This window comes from Polistes fuscatus, unplaced genomic scaffold (genome assembly GCF_010416935.1).
Source record: "Polistes fuscatus isolate 324 unplaced genomic scaffold, CU_Pfus_HIC Scaffold8, whole genome shotgun sequence".
Taxonomy (NCBI): domain Eukaryota; kingdom Metazoa; phylum Arthropoda; class Insecta; order Hymenoptera; family Vespidae; genus Polistes; species Polistes fuscatus.
The window spans coordinates 3,843,149-3,865,352 of NW_025113162.1; the positions used below are offsets into that span (position 1 = coordinate 3,843,149).

The following is a 22,204-nucleotide window of genomic DNA, read 5'->3' on the forward strand; positions in this document are numbered from 1 at the left end:
GCTCTTTGAGCTTTCCCTTACGAGATAGGTTAATAGTAAATATGCTTTGTTAAGCCGTAACGTTTTTTGACTTTATGCGACATGAGTTTCCCAACGAAGTTCCCACCCGGAGAATCGAAAGAAAGACAAGTTTACACCTCCAAAAAAATATTATCCCAAAAGAATCTATGAGTTTTGATATTAGGATTGATTCAATGAAATCATAATTTTATCATTTATAAATCATTATTAAATAATATAACACACACACACACATCTAATTATTATAGATGAATCTGAAAAAGAACAAAATGATCAAAGTCATAATAAATCTTTTTTCGCATACATCACAATTTCTTTATTATAATCCTTTGATATTTTTTTTTTCTTATTTGTATATACCCTTTATAACATTTCTCTTAGACAAATACCTAAATCTTAAATTTTACAATATAAAAGTGCCTTGCGCTTGAAGACTGCGCCTTCAAGGAAATACGCGATTCGATAATAATGAACGCTCCATCATAAAATACGCGAGCATGAAACGTCGGCAACGACTAGTTATCTAACGTGATGACGATTTTTAAAATAATAATAAACAGACAAATTCTCTGAATCTGTTTGATGTCAATACCAAAATGAAAGGCTCATCAAGCATAACAATTTTACGCTAATATTACCAAATAAAATGATTGTGCATTTGGCAGGTGCTCTATATTTTACTATATAAAAAAAGAAGAAATAGTAACTCAAATACTGTTTAACGGTATAAGAAAAAAAATTGTTCACTTCGTGAATTTTCCTCTTATAAAATATTATGAATTAGTTTTCATTTCTCACCACTAACACGTTATTCCTCTATAGGCCTGTGTGTGTGTTTGTGTGTTTGTGTGTGTGTGTGTATGTGTGTATGACAACAAAAGATCTCGTCTTAAAATTATAAACTTTAGTTATTCTAAAGTTATTTTCCGAACGCTGCATCTAATTATCGATGTTATGAAATTCATCAAAATCTTATATATACGATGGAATCGTGTTAGAAACGATGTAAATTATCAGCTCTTAATTATAAATTTATCTATTTTTCGTTGCTCTCTTGACAATATTGGAAAGAAGAGAGAAAGAGACAAGTGAGAGATCGTTTTCAACATATCGATCTCGAAATTAATTCGCCGCTTTTGCCCTCCAGAAGTAGCTAGACAGATAACGAAGTACGTTCGCTTAACTCCTTACTCGTTTTTCTCCTTGTGCACTAATACGTGTCACGAAACTTAGAAGAAAGATATGTATTCCCGTGATCCCACGTAGCAGTGTTTGACGATGTTGAAAAATCGTAAGTCGAATTAACAAGAGCCACAATACTGACCGTTGGTTACTTTTGGACGAATCGGTGAACATTCAAGTACGTTAAATTACCGTCTAATAATTATAGAAATTATAAAACTCTCATTGAAAAATATATTCAAAATATTTTTAATTTTCTCTTCTCGATTAAATTCTTTCATGAGATTTTATAATATTTGTCGCGATAAATTATTATACTTGTATAATAATTGTATAAATGTTATCGCTTCAATGACAAATCTAGAAATTATTTAAATATCTCTTTACGATAAATAATAGGTCAGGCAATACAAATTTCTACTAAAAATATTGCACGTGTCTGCGTGTGTTTGTACGTGTTTGTACGTGTGCGTGTGTGTGTGTGTGTGTTTTAAAATACAGATGTAAATAGTAGGAGTACGAAAGAGAGGCTTTTTTTAAGTCAATAAAACTGAATTTTCAAGTTTGTGTTAAACTATGTCGTTTAAAAGGACGGTAAATAGTAACAAGTTCAACGAATTCCCCGATGATATTTTCGTCAGTTTGTATTTTTCATCATCTTCAAGGGATCTCGCATATAACGAGCAAAAACTTCTTTTTTAAACATTTCGAAATGTTTCCTATTAGCGCTATTTTGTCGTTCACGCCAGGAAGGTCTACTTTTTCTCGTCTGCAGGCCCCAATGCACGGTAAATACTGGCGAAAGTACCTTAAATTGATAGCCAGCCACAAACATCTCATAAACCTGAAACAAAGAGATAAAATTGATTTTTAATTCACCGATTTCTTTGTTTTTTTTTCCTCTTCTATATATCCAATGAAAAAGAAATAATAATGTAGTGTTGTTGAAATTCTTTTTATATTAATAATGTCTAAAGACATTCGAAAAGTATGTCAAAAATAAATTGTGAGATTCTAAATATATTAGATTCTTTAAAATATTTTTCATTCCAAATACAAATATATTATACATATACATATAATACATGTATATGCACATCATACGAGTTAAAGCGAAGAAACTCGACGAAGAGGATGAAATCGGTACATGACGGATCTAATATGAGAAACGTTTTCAAGGAAAAATGTCGGATAATTGGTTTCCTCTCTGTGAAGGTACAATAATAAAAAGATATCCGTGTCCTCTGCCGAACACGAAATCCAACGAATAAATATGCAATTCAAACTATAGGCTTTGATTAAAAAAGCTTTATTTATTAAATAATTCACTTAACATTAAGATCATCATATGTAAAATTATAAAAATCATTATTATTATTTTTCAGTAATTTTTGCTGACTTGTATAATCCTCTTAACATTTTAATTTTCAAATTTTGTACCATGTGTATCAATCATAAAATACATATTTTCTTGTACCTGGCAATTTGACGGGTGTCCATAGAAATAGGTATACAAAACTATCCGTATAAACTTAATATTAATATTATTATAATTAAATTGTAGTCATTCAAACGTAACGTTTCTAATTTATTTTCCTCGATCTATTATACGTATCTAAGCTATGTGATAGAACACGCAAGTATTCTATTTTCCGGACGGTATTAAATTTCGTACATGTTCCAAAGACGACAAAATTAAACGGACATGCGGGAACGATACGTATCCCACAGAAGGATGCGCACCATTAAAAACGAAGAGAGACAATGTTGTAATCTCGACCTCGGTTTACCAACCAAGACAGCTTGAACGGACATGACAGACAAGATCCGACCTTCTGCTTCTCCACGGTGGATGTGTTTTCCTGGATAACCGTATGTAGCAATAACGTCCACATATGATACCGTAAATCCGTAAGACGATTAGATTACGTAATATCAAATTTTCTGTGATAAATGGAAAAATCAAATTTGAATTTCTTGCCCGATCTTTATCCAAATTTTAATTAACTGAATAAAAAGAACATTTATAATTAACCATAATTAATGATCATTAAAAATGAGTTAATTAAATTACAAGTTTACATGATCTCTCGTTAAGCATTACTTTCGTTATCTAATTTTGACTCGTATTACTAATATTTTGTATAGAGACATTATATCTGCGGACACGCGACGAAAAGTAATTAACATAATGAATTGCAATTGAGCTAACTGATGTTACGTAAATTCTATGAACTATGTTTATCTGATACACCTCTGAACGCCTGTTGACAATGATCGTCGTGAATACGAATATAATACCAAAGATAAGTAATTTTGACTTCTTAATTAATTAACGCAAATGTTAGTGAGAGAACGGGGGAATATTCAGAGTTAATATGCTTCTTCGTTCGTTTACTGGTTCCGTCTCGTAAGATGGATACCAAAGCAGACAGGATTGATAGACGGGATCTAATCTAGCTGTTCTTCATCTTCGAAGCGTAACCGTGAATAATTATACGTAACGACAAGATGACACACATGCGACAGCCTAGAGAAGCTCTGCTTGTCTCGAAGAGACACACGACGATGCGAAACGTATAATTTCCAATGTTGGGAAGGGTAACGCTGCCAAAACAATTGTACCTAACAACTCCAACTGCTGCGCGTTGATTAAGCAATTTACATACGCGTACCTTCCTCCTATATTCATCTTGACGCTCGATTAAATTGCTCTGACTAGACAGAGATGTGTGTAGATTGGTACATGGTGTGTGTGTGTGTGCTCATTTTTATAATATACCGTGTAAGTAAATATTATTTATACATATCCCGAAATTTTGAGTATGTTCGTTGATTGTTTAATATTGAAAATTCTGATCTCTTATTATACCTTCTATTATAATTGTTAAAAGATGGATAAAATAAACATTAGAAGAAAGCTTCTTCGAAATTCATGCTTGTTCGAAATTCATGCTTGTTCGAAATATGCTCGTTCAATCTGGTCTGAAGGAATTATCAATATTATTGATTTATAATAGAATATGATTTCAAGATAATTGTCCTTCTCTATTTGTCAATCGAGCAACGATAATCACTAATCAATGACAAACATTTTGATACGTTTGATTACATTTGTTTCCTGGTAAATATTACATATAATTGCCTGCGTTAATTGATCCACGGAAGTTTACTGTCTCTATATATAACTCTATATCTACACTATGAGCTATTCATACACTACGGACGACGATCAATCGATTTTCGTCGATAAACCTACTAAAATTTCAAATCTGCAAACACGTATAGTGACTTGATGAAAAGAATGCCTTCGGGACGACATACAGTATGAAATGTTCGTTCGCTTCACTCATTCCCACTTTTAACGATCTCGAAGTTCACAGAGTAGATCTTCCTGACATACTCGTATGATTTCCAGTGACACACTTCTATTTCACACTTAATTTCAGATAAAAAAAACTACTTAAACTTCTACTCCTATAATTTATTACTTTATCCAATTTCTTTTCAACGTACCCCTGTATCGTTCTTATGTTTCTCATCAAGTCACTATATTTTTCTATATCAGAATCGAGTGAATCTACAATCGTAGAATATAGAGATTAAAAATTAAAAAAAAGTTATACATAGGAAAAAGTTACCAAATATTTTCTTTTTGTTTCTGATAAAAAAAAATGTAATAATTATAAAAAGATATAACAAACTAATGCGTTATTGGAGAAGATTAAACATATAATAGTAAATATCAAAATACAATTTAAAGTATTATCTTGCATGATACTCGTAAATAAAAAATATAAAAATGAGATATCATAAATGGTGAGATTTTGGCAATTCTTCCCTAAATGGTTATCGAGAGGATACAAGATATGCATGTGTCTCGTTGACTTTCACGAAGTTTCGGAACACGCTCGACCTTCCTACGGTATAATAATATAACGACGAAGCTTTGAACATTCGAAATTCTATTAGACAACCGACAGAACTTCTCGAGTCAGCTTCACGCTGCATGTCCGCGATCCAACCGCTGTCTATTCGAACAATCCTCTGGCTCTTGCATTTATGTAAATTTTCGTAATTTCTACAGATGCTGCTATAACGATCGTACTTCAGATATGTATATATATATATATATGTGTGTATATATATATATATATCTCCAACATGAAGAATCAAATAATAAAGTACATACGATAAAAGAGTCTATTTTCTTTTAATCAAAACTATTTTTATATATGAAAATGTATCATAAAAATTCGATAATATGGCAAATCGAAATACTTAGATATTTTCAACTAAAAGCTTAAAAAATATACCTAACAATCTAAAATAAACCTACACTTCCGATCGATGAAGTGTGAGTACGCGTATATCTATTATATAATATACATACCTGCCCCATCTTATCTTACATAAAACCACACGGGGGAGATATGAATACTTCAAATAGAAATGCATTAATATATCTAGATATTGGTTAGTGTTGTACAAATATGGTCAAAAGGATCCTTCGTAGTTGCAAAGCACACGTAAATGGAATTGGACAATGTGGAGAGTGTGGTTTACGTCGCGTGTACCTGAGGGAAATGTGTTCGGGTTAATTTCACGCTTCGGCATCGTAGAGAGAGAGTGCTGGCAACAGCAACAACGGCGCCACCAGCAGTACTAGCACGATCGACATCAACCCTGCTGGCAGTGGCACTATTAAGGTCACCGACCATCACGGCCGTGGCACACCAGTCAGGCTAGCACAGCTGGTTATCCCCTTCCTTCGATTTTCCTCTCCTTTTACCTTCCACCTACTGTTCGCAGCCGGTCCTATTATTAAATTCGATCGGGGCAAGAAAGCACGGAAAGGTGGAAGAAAAAAGAAAAAAGAAAAAAGACGAAGACCACGAAGAAGAAGAAGAAGAAGAAGAAGCGATTCATCCGTCACGCGAGCGCGAAACTTTCCCCGGTGCTGTCCTATCTTTCAACCGCACTGTCATCCTCGTCTCTCTCTCTTTAAAGAAGACCGTTGTAAACTCCCTCAACTTGAAAGAAATTTCGAACGTACCCTTCTTAGTCTTGATAACGCATCCATCTTCTTTTTCGGTAGATAGATCGAAATTCCTCGATTGACAATATACCCAACTAACCATCTATAACTTTTTCTTACAAAAATATAATACATACCTAGCAACTGAAATCGCATTTACATACTCAACATTAATCAAAAAGAAATTATCTATTAAATGGACCATTGGATAGAATTAAAACCCAAAGAATAATATTGAATTGTTTGAATAGAAAGATAAAGGATATAATTCCCAAGGATATATGCGTCAGAATTAATTCTAGCTAGTAGGATACTATCTCTACGTGGCCTCGCATACGCGATGTGTACATTAAGGATCGAGTAAATATGGAGAAATAATTCTTTTTTTTTTAGGACATTAACGGCCTGATGAATCACAAGGGAAGAGAGAGAGAGAAAGGGAAAGAGATGGAATAGGATAAACTAGCGTGGTAAACCTGATAATTGAGTTTTATGCGATCGCACGTCGCTGTAAATCCAAGCGAATAAGGCGTCTCCGGTCGTACTCCACGCCGTTACCACTTATCTTACATTCCGAGCATTAAGGGAGGTTTAGAAACGTACACAGAAACGAGCGTTTAAGGGTGTCGCTAAAATGACGAGGATGGAAGAAGTCCAAGATTTGAAAGCGTTGAGCATAAAAACTCTGTAGAATGTCGAGAGAAAAAAAAGGTGAAAGACAAAGAGAGAGAGAGAGAAAAAAAGAAAGAGAGAAGGGGGAAATAATCATGATTCAACTTGATCGACTCCTTTTATGAAGAAAATGGAAGTGCACTCGCATTAGCGTACAAGGTATTTAAATTCTAGCCACTTATTTTCGTCGTCGTGGTCGTCATCGTCGTCGTCGTCGTCGACGTCGACTTCCTCAATTAATCCTTTACGTAGAAGAATTAGGTAAAAAATTAACGGTATTCGGACTACTGATTCTTTCTGATCCGATTGAAATACTTACCAAGGATTATCCTTTGTCTTCGCAACGAGCTCGTCAGTGAATCTTATTACGTGCAAGGAAACAAGTCAAAGATAAAAATTCTATTTTCTTCGTTTTTTTCCCCGATCGATAGACAAGTGAACACAATTTTCCAATTAAATTTAGATCCGTACATCTAGACGATCTCGATAGAAAAAAAAATATATGAAGAAGAAACGAACGGAAAAAAATAATCGTCACGAAGCAATTGGCAGCAAACAATAGTGAAAGGATTCATCGTCGATCATTCATTTTCAAAAATCGTTCTTTTTTGATCTGCAATTCGTACCAGTGTTAATCGCTCAATCAGCGGGAGTGACTGACGGCGATGAAGCTTCAAAACGAGCACACTATCGCGTTCAATTTGATTTCAGTCGCTTCGCATACACGAAAGGGTCTCTTTCTCTTTCTCTTTCTCTTTCTCTCTCTCTCCCTCTCTCTCTCTCTCTTTCTCTCTCTCTCTCCCTCGTAGTAACATTGCCGTATTGCGGTAGGACACGACGCCGACCTTAAATCGAATGAATCGTTATTACGTGCTACCGTATCATGCCGATTAATTGACGAATCATGCTGGGACGAAACGAGAGAAGATAACGAATAGCATTGGTTATCCACACGGTTTATTGATCCACGTTCCTTCCGTCGAACATTTAATTTAATTTCGTAGAAAATGTATATCACTGATCATTCTAAATCAATTTCTCAATAGAGTATTTGCGAAATACAGTAATAGATCTCATCCTGTTATATTATTTTTGTTATAGTCCAATCAGGTAACTACCAACAAATACATGAACCAATTAATTCGTTTAAAAATTCTATTCATAACAATTCTCAGTGTAATTTTAATAATCAAATCATTAATCAACGTTATTCCAATTTCTTCTCTCGCATCGTTCTTAAACAAATTGTAAATTATGCATCGTTGAGAAAAGCGAATGTTCAAATCAACGAATTGGATTTCAATTTTATTCAATAAATAGCACAAACATATAAGATATTTGAATTCGATTAACGAGCAAAATCAATTACACGGAAACGGAGAACTATATGTGTCTCATTATCAGACAAATTGAAAAAAAAATGATTAATAATGTAGAATTGATTAAATTTATAAAATATATAATCCTAAGAATAGAATATCGAAAACAAGTAAAAGGACAAAAATACCTATGAACTCGAAAGAAATAGAAAAATAGTTGGAAAAATTTGCGCTAGATAAATCTTTCGGCTAGACACCGAGAAACTAGGAAAGGAAAAAGAAAAGAAAAGAAAAGAAAAGAAAAGGCTTTAGAAACGCGAACGATACCAATTCTCATTTCTCCGTAGGGAGTGGATGTTGTGCGAACGAACCACGAAGGAAAGACACGAATACCAATGTATGTAGAAAAGGAAAGGTACTATCCGATTCGCAGTGTTACAATGTCTACTAACTCACACCGTTTGCCTGTGTACAAGAACACTCTTTCTATGTATATATATATATATATACATACACTCTACTCTTCCACACTAGACTTATCGGTAGACCGACGAAAGAGGGTAGAGCATGGCCGCGTGTAGATTTATGCTCGTTTTATTGCAGCAACGAGTTAAAGGGTACTTCGTTTTACACGAAATACGAAACCGTAAAGTCTTGCACAAGGATTTTCGTCGCTCGATGAAATTTTGTTATCTCTACGTTGTGACAAAATTACTTCTTTCAACATAATTCTCTCTATTTTTCTCTCTCTCTCTCTGTCTTTCTCTTTCACGATAATGGCATATAGATAGGGTAACCTTTGCAATTTGTAAAACATTGTTTTCGTATATAATGTATTCATGATACAATTGTTATTGCAATTATTATTCAAATTTGTATAGAATAGAATTTTATAGGTACTAATCGTTTTAGTAATTTCAAATATATTAACAAATGAATTTTTTAGTTGATTGTTAAATACCATTTGTTTGTATTAATTAATATAAAACAAAAATTATTAGAAAATATATAATCGATTTAAATCGCAAGATAATTATTCCCTTCTCTCTCTCTCTCTTCCTCTTTTGTGTAAGCAAAAAGGACAATAAAAAACAACGAGCATGCGGCGATGAGCTCCGAATGCATACGTGCGTCGAATGCAATGCTCGGCGTTACTTCGTTAATAAGAGCGGATTCCGCTCGTGCTTGTACTGCGCGTAACGTGGATGAGGAAAGAATTTCCCGGGATAGGTACTCTCCTCCGTCCATATTTTCTTGCCGAATAGCGAGTGGTTACAAATCGCACCAGGTTTAAGCTTCTATCTCCGATTCGAATGAAATACCTCGTAAATAATGAAAATTTGAGAATATTTCGAATATTAAAATAATATTTTGAAACGCAAAACGCTTGATTCGCTCGTAAATAATTCACATTGTTACGGGAAATATATTATATTCGTCTTAGATATAAAAAATAAAATGTAATTATTATTTTGGTAAATAGTACTTGGCTGGATGTTCCTTACATTCTGGTAATGTTTTTATAACGTTTAAACATACTTTTGATTAAATCTATTTTTTTTATCATTCTTATAAAATTATCTTTCTCTTTCAATAAAATACTTTTTAGCAATAAAATTTATACCAATTGAAAAGTTGAATAATCCTAAAATAATATGTTTCTTTAAACTAATCGCATTACAAACAGATATCAATTATTACAAATATATATTAATAATACGAATACTCCCCTGTGACTCCACTGTATATCTTTTTGGAAAGAATTTGGAATAACACGTTTTTACAAAAACTATTCTCGCCACTTCATAATATGTATATGTATAAACTCATACGTTCTCTCCAGTAGAATGTTACGAACACAGAAATAAAGCTAATCTGTGGATTAAGCACGACGATACATTCGTGAATGCCAATTTACAACGGCACGCGTATGCCAAAACGACAGAGTAACGTGCTTTCCTCTCGAATGCGTACGTTCGGCGTATACGACGAGAGATGTATCAAGTTTAAATTGAATAATGCTTGTTCTGCAAAATGAGCCTCCATCGTCCGATAACGACGGGAATGATAATACGTAATTCAATTAATGTCCCTAGTGCGCGAGAGGTTCGCTCGTTCGAGTTTGCTACATTCCCCAAACTACTCTCGTGCGCGCGTTTGTCTCCACCCTTGTTCCATTGCCGATTTTACAGCTCACCCCCTGTTCTCACCAATTCGAAAGCAGAGCGTAATCGGACAGAGGAACGCGCGCATTTTCTCGTAATACAATTCACCTGTACGAACTTTATCGTACGTTCAATTGTTATCTCTCTGTCGACTCTAAGTAAATCCGATAAATTGGTGAAAGCTAAAAACAATTACGATTTCACTATTTCAATTCAGTTCCTTACAGTTAAAATATACGCATCGTTATATATAATCCAATAATAGCCTATTTTTTCATTTATTTTAATTTCTTTTATCACAAATTGTAAATATTTATAACTTTATTGTACCCATGTGATATTTAAACAAATAATAATAATAATAATAATAATATATTGAAAAGTATGTTTAACTTGGTAAATATTGCAGACTTGTGTCTATGTTCGTAGATGTAATCGCACGTTCAAATCGTAAATGCAATAATAATATTACAGTCACGCAATAATGATGCTTTTTGAACGATAAGAACAAAATAGTATAATCACAGAGATGGGAAAAGGAAATGAACAAAAATGGAAAGAGTATTTCTCTTCAAATGTTATTCGTTTCTTTTTATAGATAGCAAAAAATCTACTTATTCGATCAGTTTCTTTTTAAAAATTAAGTACAAATGTATATTCATTTGAATCAAAGTTGAATACCTGAGTGTTTCTCGTATATCCGTATCCCATGAATCTCTCATCGTGAGCTGGCGCAGTATCCTTTGCCACGTAGAACGGCTCGTAAAGGAATTCGAAATTTGTCACGTCGTGACTTACGTAAACTTTGCCGTTTCTTATGTTCTCGTAATTTTTGTGACTCGGTGACACGTCCAACACCCACCTGCGAAAATGACCAAATAAAATCAAGCGATTTAATATGAATTGTATAACAATGTTTTATTTATTGTTTGTAGGTAACATCGATCTCGTTCGCAGGATCGAATAAATAAAATGAAATATTTCACCATAGGTCATGCCAAGCGAAAATGATCACTTTTTTTTATCAAATTTTTATTACTCTTTGAAACCAATTACTTTATAGTCTTCAGTTTCAAATAAATATACGTAAAAGAATTTTTTAAAATAATAACGTTCGAATATGCAAAAACGCATAATAATTCTCTACATACACATAACTAACAGGTATATTTTGCTAAAAGTGTGTTACATACCGCATTCAACCGGTCACTACGTTTTTGCTTATACAGTGTTTATATATTTATAAAGCGTGTATCGGAGAGGAAAAACTCGAAAATATACTGTAATTTTTCCCGATTTTTGTTAGTGTTTATCGCGTACACAATACACGGTTATTTGATGAAATAATAAATTCATTGCAGCTATGTTTTTTATTACAAAACTTTACTTCTTTCAATAAAATCAAAAATACAATTAGTTTGAATATACCGTTTCAAAAATATAACGTTTACAAGAGAGAACAATAGTCAGGATAACAATTAATCAGCAATAAACTGAGTCGTACGTTTCGTTCTTGTACTACAGTCGCTTAATGTGTGTTTAGGAACTTGTTAATGATGTTTTTTTAGCGGCATCTCTTACGATTAAGTGAAATTGAGAAATCCTGCATTGGACAGAAATCAATACAAGTGCAGGAGTAACATAAATCACCAATTAATCAATCTTTACAATCGATTTCCAATTACGAACTTATTTTACAAAAATAATTAAATAATGAGGAGAGATAGAAATGTACCATTTCGATTAATAAAATACCATCGATTACGATTTGATTCCAAGAACAATGAATGTATTAAAAAAGATGAATAAAAATAAAAAGTACTTATAATATTTAAAAGTACTTTAACAATCTTATAAATATTATAAAATCAAAAAATACTTGCCTTGTGAAGTTTGTGGCAAATTGATTGTGGATGAAAACCTTTTGATGAAAGGGTCTGGCAAGGCCTTTCCTAGCCAATCTGACCAAGTCTGATTTATTCGGTGGAAACCTAACACGCAAGTCTAGCTCGTACGTAGGTATGACGTAGGCGCACTTGTCGCAGTTCTCATTCCTAAGGAAATCGTCTAAAGCACCGGTTAGATTGAGGCTTGGTACGATGTCGACGTCCGTTAAGAAAACGTAATCGGATTGGCAATTCTTCCTAGCTAGATTCCGCATGTGATTTTGGGGATAAACGTTTCGCGTTCTCCAGTTCGTTTGTTCGACGGAAATACCGGATACGAGTTCGTTAAGAGTTGCTTCCGGTTTGGCACAATCAATGATGTCGGGTAAGGCAAAAGTACGGGGTTGCTTCTTGGGCGGTCTGACCTTTGGCACGGCCAAAGAAAAAGATATCCTTTCACGTATGGGTTCGTAACACCTTTTAAGATAAAGCAAATACTTTTGCAGAACTTCGAATTCTTCGTCACCGGCTACGTACAAAGCAACGGACATCGGGCCGCTCCATTGATGAGCCACTTGAACGATTGAGTGTAATTTTTCTACAGAACTCTGCGTAGCCAAACAAACTCTATACGTCTGCGAGAGTTCAGAGAATCTCGATCCGACAAAGATCGAGTCGAAGGTTTTGAAAAGCCTACGAGCATCCCATCTGCCTAGTCTCACGTCGAGCTTAAGCCTGTCAGCTGCTGTATGTCGATAATCCCGCGTAGCACAATCTTCCTGTTGCTCCTTGAGCAGGGTACCGAGATTCCAATCCGTGACGGCATTTATCTCGAGTTCTCGACCTATCGAATTTTGAGTGCAAGTTTCCGATTGTAGTAGTAAGAAGGTCAGCAGCATATTGGACAGCGCCAAAACGATCACGCTGGTTAAACTGAGGTTCCATGGTTGACATCGCAACTACAATCAAAAATATCAAATACGATTGTACCTTAAAACTTCAAATGTCTAATTCTATTTATACACGTTTTATTATAATCATTCTTATAATTCGTTGTTTAAAATTGTGTTTGAGTTTTTAGACGATAAAAAGAAAACAAAAATAAACTTTTTAATAATACCTTCCAAATCGTTTCACGTTCCTAATTACTCGGCAGCAAGTTTCTTATCGGTAACAAGGAACGATGCAAAAAGCATTAGGAGTCTAAAACTTTCGTTCAATTGCTCAATGCACTCGCGGGAACAATGTGTTATATCGTTAGGATGTAAGTATAAACACAGCATGTAAGTAAGTAAGCGATTTAAGTTACATAGAACTACCGAAGTAAAGGCTCGTCTAACCGTCTAGATATCAATAATAAGTTTATAGAATGCCTTTCCCAGGCGCACTATTCGTGCCAGAATACAACAGCCAAAAGCTTTCTCGGAACAAAACCCAAGAGATAAATCGTTTTCTGCTTTTCTCTCTGCTAGTACTTTTGCATTCTATTGGATACCCCTAGGCTAGAATGTATCAAGAAACGGACGATAAAGATGAAAAATAGTTAAGCGTTTCTACTTTAACAACCACAACCAACGTGCAAATGAGGACATTGAGTACTTTTCATTTTATATCAAGATACAGCTTACAATGTAGTTATAATAATATTTCAATGACGGTCGAGTTCATTTATCTCATTTTAAACTAAATAATTCTTTACTCGTAAACAAGTAGAAAAAAGTTTTCATTTCCAACTCGTTGATTTGGCTATGATTAAACGTTATTAAACATATTCGAATAGATTCTATTCAGCAATAATAAATTAATATTGGAATATCGACTATCGAACGTTCATAAACGATGATTATTTCGAAATCATACGAAAAGATAAATGTATAACTATATACGTGAATACATACATTTGTGTTTCTATGCCCGATGATTCATGGTACTTGTAATAACGGCGCAATTATAGTGCTAAACGGAAGAAACAGATTGTAGGTATTGTATAGTATCCACCAAAGTGCTTCATGGAAGTCCAATGGGACAGCCGACAAAATTTCACTTGGATATAGTACCCAAAACGATAATGGACCGTATGACTTCCTGGACCTGTTAAAATCAAGCTGCCGTACTGAACGAGGTCTCTCTGCAGTAACGCGTTAGATGAACCGCACAGCTAAGGACAATGGACTTGGCATCAACCTTTAGGGTCATTCCGGTAGACGTACCAATCGCATAAAGAGAAGTCGTAGTGCGTGCAATTAAGACCAGGAATATTCCTGTTAAATTTAAAGCTTTCAAAAGTCAAGAAAATATTTGAAACTATTATTCAATATTTAACGAAAGCAAATAGAATACGCAGCTAATGTATACGTGGGTATGTATAAAATTCTGTATTAAAAAAAACCAAAGACTTGAAAGGTTAATCAGTGTTAAAAATTTTGTATATAAAAAGTACACTTTTCTACCATCTCAACATAAGTATGAAAGAATTATCGAACATGAAATGATGAGTTTATTATTTTTTTTTCATTTAATCTAGCCACACCAAGTGTTACTTATAGTTAGTTGAGTAGATGTACAAGAAATAAAATGTATCATATAGGTACTTTTTTATTTTGAGTTAATTAGAAAAATACTATGTAAAAAATATATAATGTTCATTAATAGATGTTATGTTATAATATATAAAAAATATATATAAGGGTATGATTCTAATTTTTGAACGAGGAAATTTTTATTTGCTAACTTTGCAGTAACAAAATAAAAAGGGGGTGAAAGATGTTCTCATGTCCGTTGCAGAGATTTTTCCAACGACTCGACTTTGCGTGCAACCATGCGAAGTAGTGTAAAATGCGAGACGTTGAGACAAAGTGTCACGCGAAATAAAAACCTTCTCGTCCTCGGAGAATCCAACAAAGGTCCGGAAAGGACGTGTGTTTCTCATCAAGTGTACACAGATTTATTAACTTGTCGTGACTCTACCAAGAGTGAAAAGGAACAAAGACTGGAATTAGAAAAACGACACTGGGACATGTGTTCAACTTACAACATACAATTCACATTCTAAAACTCTTTATCGAGACTCTTAATCATGAACAAATTTTAACATTATTACTTCTTATTTTATTTCAAAAAATTCTGTTTCATTTTAATGTAAGTCTACCTTGATAATTCGATTAAAGAATAATATTAATTCACTATTAGGGGTACTATAAAATTGACTTAACAATACTTCAAACAATAAAAAAAAAAGACTTTCAAGAACGTAAAACTGCAAAATAGAAAGTTACCCTTAACTATGCTCCAAAAAATATTCCAATTGATTTTATTACAATCTTCGAAGAATAACACATACAAACGAGATACAGCATATTGCCTTCGTGATTCAGATATTTAGAATAACACACGAATGGGACAATGAACTCGAATACTCTTGGAATCAAATGCGTCTCATTGACGTAATTGGCAAGGAGTGTGAGAAACACGGCCTAATTCTGTCGTAGAACATAGGAAAGCCACCGATGAGCCAAGCATAAGCGCATCAAACGCATCAAGTGCCAACGGACTGTACATCAGTACCGATGACCTCCACCATTACACATACCTCTCCTAGCAGCCCACAGCCAGCAGAGAATGAACAAGTATCTCTTGCCTCTTCCGATCATTCGATATAGCTATTTCTAAACACGTATGATTATCGCTGTTACTGTTGCTTTTACTACTACTGGCACTATTCCGTTCCGTTCTTGGTGTAACACCCTGGTTCAATCGAACGCAGGAGAATGAGAAAGAGAGATAGTAGATAGGAGAACAGCGTGATTGATTATGCGAGTACAGTGTTATCACCGATTCGAACTAGTTCCTACGTTCCACGGTAAACGGGTGGGAGTTACACAGTTAACCCATTATCAAATTGTGTATTCTCGGGTTTTCATTGCACATTCAAGCCTCGAAACCACAGCCTATCTCATACAAGGTAGGAAGTACAAGGACTCGCTTGACTTATCTTTTCTATCTACATTATTCGTATATATATAGAAAATCTTATGCTCAAAATAGCGTACGATATTTATTTTCAAAAACACACCTGTTGAACATGACCACTTAAATGTACATACAAACTTTCAAAAAGGATTTACGAGTTACGAAAATATAAATACACAAGAGTAAGAAATTTATTTTCTTATCTTTCTTTTTTCATTTTATTCTTAGCTTAATGATTATTGATTTTCAATTCAGTATTCTTTAATTTTATAGCAAAACGTGTATATACCATAAGTATAGTAACATTGATCATTTTGACAGATTGGACAATTATTGCTTTATTATGAAACGATTCTTTACCGTCTTAATTAATGAAATTCCATGGCTTTTATCTATCGAAGCGAAATTACTTTTATAAATTCGTTATAGAAACAAAGGCCGAAGCATCTCTCCCTCTAATTCAACTTAAACGTTCACCTATCCTCTAAAAATAATGAAGATATTTTGCACGATAAAGGAACGAGTATTTTTTTCGACATCGATCGGTTTTCTATTAAATGAAAAAAAAAAAAGAAAAAAGGAAACGAGATTTGTCTTGTAATATTTACGCTCGAAACATTCGATAAAGAAAAAGGATAGAATGAAAACGGTACTACGATAGGTAAAGAGAAATGAAGAGAGAAAGATAGAGTGAGGGGTGGGGGTTGGGAGCAGAAGAGAATGATGGTTGGTTGTTTAGTTAGTACGAGCTGCATTTAGGCGAGTACAGTTCTCTTACGAATGAGAATCCTTCTATAAAAGGCAATGTAAATACCTCATGTATCCCATTGGATCTTCCAACGAATATTTTTCGTCTACTCGGTCGATATAAACGAACGAAGGGGTTGTGTAATGGACGAGGCAAAGAGAGGGTGACCGCGAAGATTGGAAGCATAGAAAGAGGGTAAATTCCGCCTTTCAATTCTGCTACCGTTCCATTTTACTTCTATCTCACAATCAGTGTCTGGATGCCTACACTGATGGTTCCTGGCTCGCTAGCTGGCTAGTTGGCGGGTTGGTTGGTTGGTTAGTTGGTTGGTTGGCTGGATGGTTAGTTGGTTGGTTGGTTAGCTGACTGACTCTGACTGGGGTTGGCTTGTAACTTACCTTAAACTAAACTGAATACCGTTCATTACGATAACCTCTCTCACATCGACGAAAGCGTCGAAGGCGGCGACGTTGAAAGGTTGAGAATTGGAAATTCTTTGAAAGTCTCTTTCGTTCAACTCTCCGCCCACTCTTTTCTCTCCTTGTCCTCCTTTTTCTTCTCCCTTCGTATTCTTTATCTTCCTTTTGTATTTCCTTTTTTTTCTTTTTTCTCCTAGCTCTTCCGAGACTCTTAAACTATCCAGACGGATACGCCATATAAAAATCCCATTGGAAATAGAGATGCGGATCGTGATAATAAACGGATACGCCTACCTTACTGTTTGTCTTCGAAAGAACAAGAGATACAATCGAATTCGCGTATTATCGGACTTTTGGGAAATAGTTTGACTCGTGATTATCTATGAGGTCTAAGATTTTAAACGTTCCGAAGATTCTTTTTGTTTTCGATCGATTCGGTTCAGTTCGTTAACGAGTTAAGGCAGTAACTATCTACGGAAAAAAAGGAAGGATCAACAGTATACTTTAATCAATTCTTTATTAATAATAATTATTTAAAAGAATTAATAAAAAAGCAAAAATTAAAAAATGAAAAACGTATCAACTTGTTTGCGGTCTCCCCTATTATTTGTCAAAGTCATTCGAGCCATAAGAATCTTGAGATATGTTTGTAGTTTTGAAATGGTATTTAAAGAAGAAAAGCACTTAGAAAATATATCTAAAAAGTAAATACTCTCGAAAAACAGGAAAACATCGGTCTTTGTTTGCTTTCCTTTTTACTATCCATAGATGCCTATTTGTCTCCATCTTGAATCCGATCCGTTGCAAGTATTAATTAAAGGGCTTTCGATGGCGTCACTTTAAAAAAGAAATTATTTTTCCTTAGCAACGTGGGTTATGGATAAACCGTAGTATGAAAAGAAAAACGAGAGAGAGTACACTTTCGTCGAGTAGGGCACCACTGCAATTAAAGAACTCACTTCTTACTACTCATCTTGCATCTTTGCTCTGTTTCTTCGGTTTCCTTTACGTCTTTGCGCGATAATTAGCACGTCTTCAATTTTACTCCTAGTGCACGTATTTTATTTACATAACCACCGAGATAATTAAACAAGCTGCGATTCTACAATGCGCCACTAATAGAAGTAGCTAAGAAAAGATACGTGAAAAAAAAAAGAAATAAGGAAGGGCGATGAAAGAAAACTTAAAAAAAAAGAAAAAAAAATTAGACGTACGAGGGCCCTCTCTTCTCTTATTTCTTAATGTGTAAATCGTGTCAAGGAACTTTTTAGCTACGTGTGCCTTCCATTGCGTTTAATTAACACGCTGTTTATCCTTCCGCGAACTCATTTCAAAAAATCAAAACGCGAACGACAATTATAATTCCGAGTTTAATGTTGAATATGTTTGTTCAAAAATATCAGATACAATAAGAATGACTTCCTCGTATTTTCTCTTAAATATTATACACGTACATATATGTATGTAAGCTGATCATGCGCGTTTAGTTATAGTATTGTTTATCAATGAATATTGATGAAATAATTGCACAGATAACTATACTTGTATGATAGGATAGCAAATTCATGGGCGTAATAAAGATAATTTTTATAATAATGATTGATATATAACTAAGTAATACTCATTATCGATATATCGAACTATTATCAGTAATTAATGGAGGAAGAGATATAGACGCAAAGCAATCTGATAATCGATATTCTAGTAATAATGCGTAGACCACGCGTAACTGTAATTCTCTCTACATGTGTGATGTAAGCAATTATAACACGGTCTACAATCATCTTGATAACGAATCATTAGGCAAGATATCACAGCCATGATATGATTCGAGACCATTTCAAAGTAATGTATAATTACTCGTATAATCATTAACTAGATATTATTTCACGCCTTATCGAGAATCCATTTTGATTACCAAACAAAAAAAAACAAATAAACGTTCGTCAAACGAAATTACAAATTTCATATAATGAAAAATAGAAAATTCTTGAATGCACTCATAGTATTATCAATTTAAGAGCAAAAACAAAAAGAGAAAAAATAAAGAAAGTATCGATTATGGAAACGTCGTTGCTTGTGACACTCAATGTAAAAGACAAACGATATGGAAATGTAGTTTAAAGCTTTCTCATCCGTCAGTTCGTTAAGATAGCTTTCACATACCAATTTCAGGATGATTAATACCTCGCCCGAAGCGAGCCAATCAGCAACGCCAAGCAACGATATCGCACGCTCTTACGCTTGCATGCATATACTACATACGTATGTGCCTACAGAGAAACGAGAAACGAGAAACGAGAAACGAAAGGCGTATTGGAGAATGAGAAAAAGAGAAAGAAGAAAAGGGAGGGAGAGAGAGAGAATGAGGAAGAGGGAGTAAGGGGTAGAGAGAGAAAGAAGGGAGGTAGAAGAAGAGATAATTCTCATTGTTTCATAGCGAACGCCCTCGAGGCGACTACCACTTCAAAGGCATGAATGGTTAGAGTTCGACACAGTTCTCATCGAAGCAGAGTCCGGCGGGTAATGAACTGCCCTTCGGCAATTGCAACTAACAGCAACAGCCCAATAACCTGACCAAGTGCTGGAGATCCATTATCTATTTACATAAGATCCACCACGAACCAACTAAGAGTTAACATTGGTCATTTAACCTGGTTGAATATTTTCTACATGTCGGTTTAGATACGTATACAGTGCCATATCAATGTCCAGTATTTACTGCACATTCTGTCAACGGATAGAAAAGGTAGAAAAACCAAAAGCTATTACAAATTCACTTCCATAAAAACGTACAAAAACGTTAGACGAGCTTTGTTCAAACTCGACTATGCATTTTAATAAATGGCGAAATGTGGAAACTCACGTTTGTCAAATTTTTTGTTCATTAATATCCGAGTCAGTCATAAACTACTCTAAAACCTTGTAAAATATAATATATCGGAAGTATTATATTTACACAAGTTCTCTCTCGATAGAATCAAACGGAACTCTGTATGTGATTGAGAACAAAAAAGAAAAGGAAACAAATTCTAATTAAATTGAATTCTTTAAACTAGTCATTCGATATCTCATTAAAAGTAACGCTTTTACACCTTCCTACCTTTCCGTACCATTCAGTTTACTCAATTTAGTTGTATATAGCATTAACTTCTAAACATTTGAAAAGCTTATAAAGTTTACTGAATCAACGGATTGCTGTATCGAAAAGTCAAAGTAACTTTTGCATTTCGTATTGGTCGTGGTTTGTTTGAAATTTAAATGCATTACTGAACCTGGCGCAGTTTCGTGAACGCAACGAAGTCAACGACTTCAAATCGACTCTTGTTAACGCCGTAACATATTTTTACTTTGAATGTCGGATTAGCTAGTCCGAATAGTCACGCGACGTGCCTGCGAGGATTTTATCAAATGTACATATCGCATGAAACTTTTGCAATGCCAGATCACGATAATTAACGCGTGTCCCGTGGCTATTTTAGAATCAACTTTGCGATGCATATAATATATGCTTAATAGTAACTGCAATAGTCACGATAATGCTGCGTGCGTAGTTGCAAATGTGTTCGCGATATGTGGATGGTAATTTAAAAAATTCTCTACTCGATTAGCAATAACAAAAGAAAAGAAAACAAAAAGAAAAGAAAGTATAATAATATTATTGAAAACTTCTTATTAAGGTAAAGATTCGAATGGGAATAAATGCGAGCTAATTGTAAGTTAAAACGCTTCGAAAGTTTCTAATCGTTCTTAAACCCAATTCTTTAGTTCCTCCAAGATTCACTCCGTATCTTTCGTAAGTACTTGCCAATTCTCGCGTGCGAGAATTTCTTGGAAAGATTCAAGGCCATGAAAGAGGAGAAATCGGTCAAAGTACACGCGCACCCCACGTGGTAAGAAAGAGGGTGGTAAGATTCCTAGAATCGTCAGTAGCGACATCTCCTTTTGCTCAGACAACGTGCTATGTTTAGCAGCGATCGAAGTTACGGTACATGGAGGGTAAAGTTTACGAAGAAAAACTGAACAACTTAAAAATCGATTGTGTCAATTTCCGAACGAAAACGAGAATTAAAAAAGTATAAGGAAGAGGTATAAGAAGAAGTAGAAGGAAATAAAAATACAAATTAGAAGGAGAGTTCGATGAAGGCAAACGAGCCTCACCTGAATCATTGATGTGTATTGACACGCAAGGCAAACCACCTTTTCTAGTGGTAGCCCGCTGACGAAATCAGTCTCTGCCAACCCCCGTTGGCCTCGATCCGCGTACATTCACTACAGCCACTAGCATCAGCCTTTCTCATCAAACGAGAAACCCCTATGAGCTCTAAATTCGTTCCACTTGTCCTTGTCCTAACACCTTTCGAGTTCACAAGTTCGTTACTATGAAGGTCCTTGCCCTATCCAGGTCTTACACTTATTCTAAGCTTGTAACGCACTGGCGTCGTAACGGCTACAACAACACAACAAAGACGCTTAATCGATCATATCGAAAGCCAACGATAGGTCGTAAGAAAGGCGCAAGTTTATTTACACGCACTAGGTGAAAATTATCAGTGTCCGGCAAAAGCTTCCAAATCGTTCCACTGAAAGCGCTCCTGTGAGCTTAGAAAGCGCGCGCAACCTGTGGATCGATTCCAGCTTCCCCTTCTCTCTCTCATCCTTCCTCTTTCTCTCTCTCTCTCTTTCTCCCTCTTCCACTCTCTTTGCAAGTGAGATGCGAATATACAGAGGTATATATATGCCAGTATGTTTGTAAAACTCTTCTCGTTTTCTAGGCAATGTATT

The 22,204-nt window shown here is 34.7% G+C and overlaps 1 protein-coding gene across 2 annotated transcripts; it reads right to left on the reverse strand.

The window, feature by feature from the left end:
* Positions 1–1,766: 1,766 nt before the first annotated feature.
* LOC122524804 (beta-1,4-glucuronyltransferase 1) lies at positions 1,767–22,002 on the reverse strand. 2 transcript variants are annotated; one of them, XM_043647244.1, is made up of 5 exons: positions 21,581–21,642; positions 14,182–14,374; positions 12,281–13,242; positions 11,079–11,259; positions 1,767–2,047 (listed from the first exon to the last, which is right to left on the reverse strand). In XM_043647244.1, exons 3-5 carry the CDS (start codon positions 13,180–13,182, stop codon positions 1,841–1,843), a joined length of 1,290 nt encoding a protein of 429 aa, XP_043503179.1. In that variant the 5' UTR covers positions 13,183–13,242; positions 14,182–14,374; positions 21,581–21,642; the 3' UTR covers positions 1,767–1,840. The 2 variants fall into 2 exon arrangements, with proteins under 2 accessions (XP_043503179.1, XP_043503178.1); XM_043647243.1 differs by lacking the exon at positions 14,182–14,374 and having other exon boundaries at positions 21,581–22,002.
* Positions 22,003–22,204: the final 202 nt, after the last annotated feature.

Coding starts and splice junctions, on each gene's coding strand:
- LOC122524804 (XM_043647243.1), bottom strand. CDS start 21,688: ATGTACGCGGATCGAGGCCAACGGGGGTTGGCAGAGACTGATTTCGTC. Junction 13,243..21,580: donor AATACACATCAATGATTCAG/GTGAGGCTCGTT, acceptor TTTTGATTGTAG/TTGCGATGTCAACCATGGAA. Junction 11,260..12,280: donor TTTGCCACAAACTTCACAAG/GCAAGTATTTTT, acceptor TCATTTTCGCAG/GTGGGTGTTGGACGTGTCAC.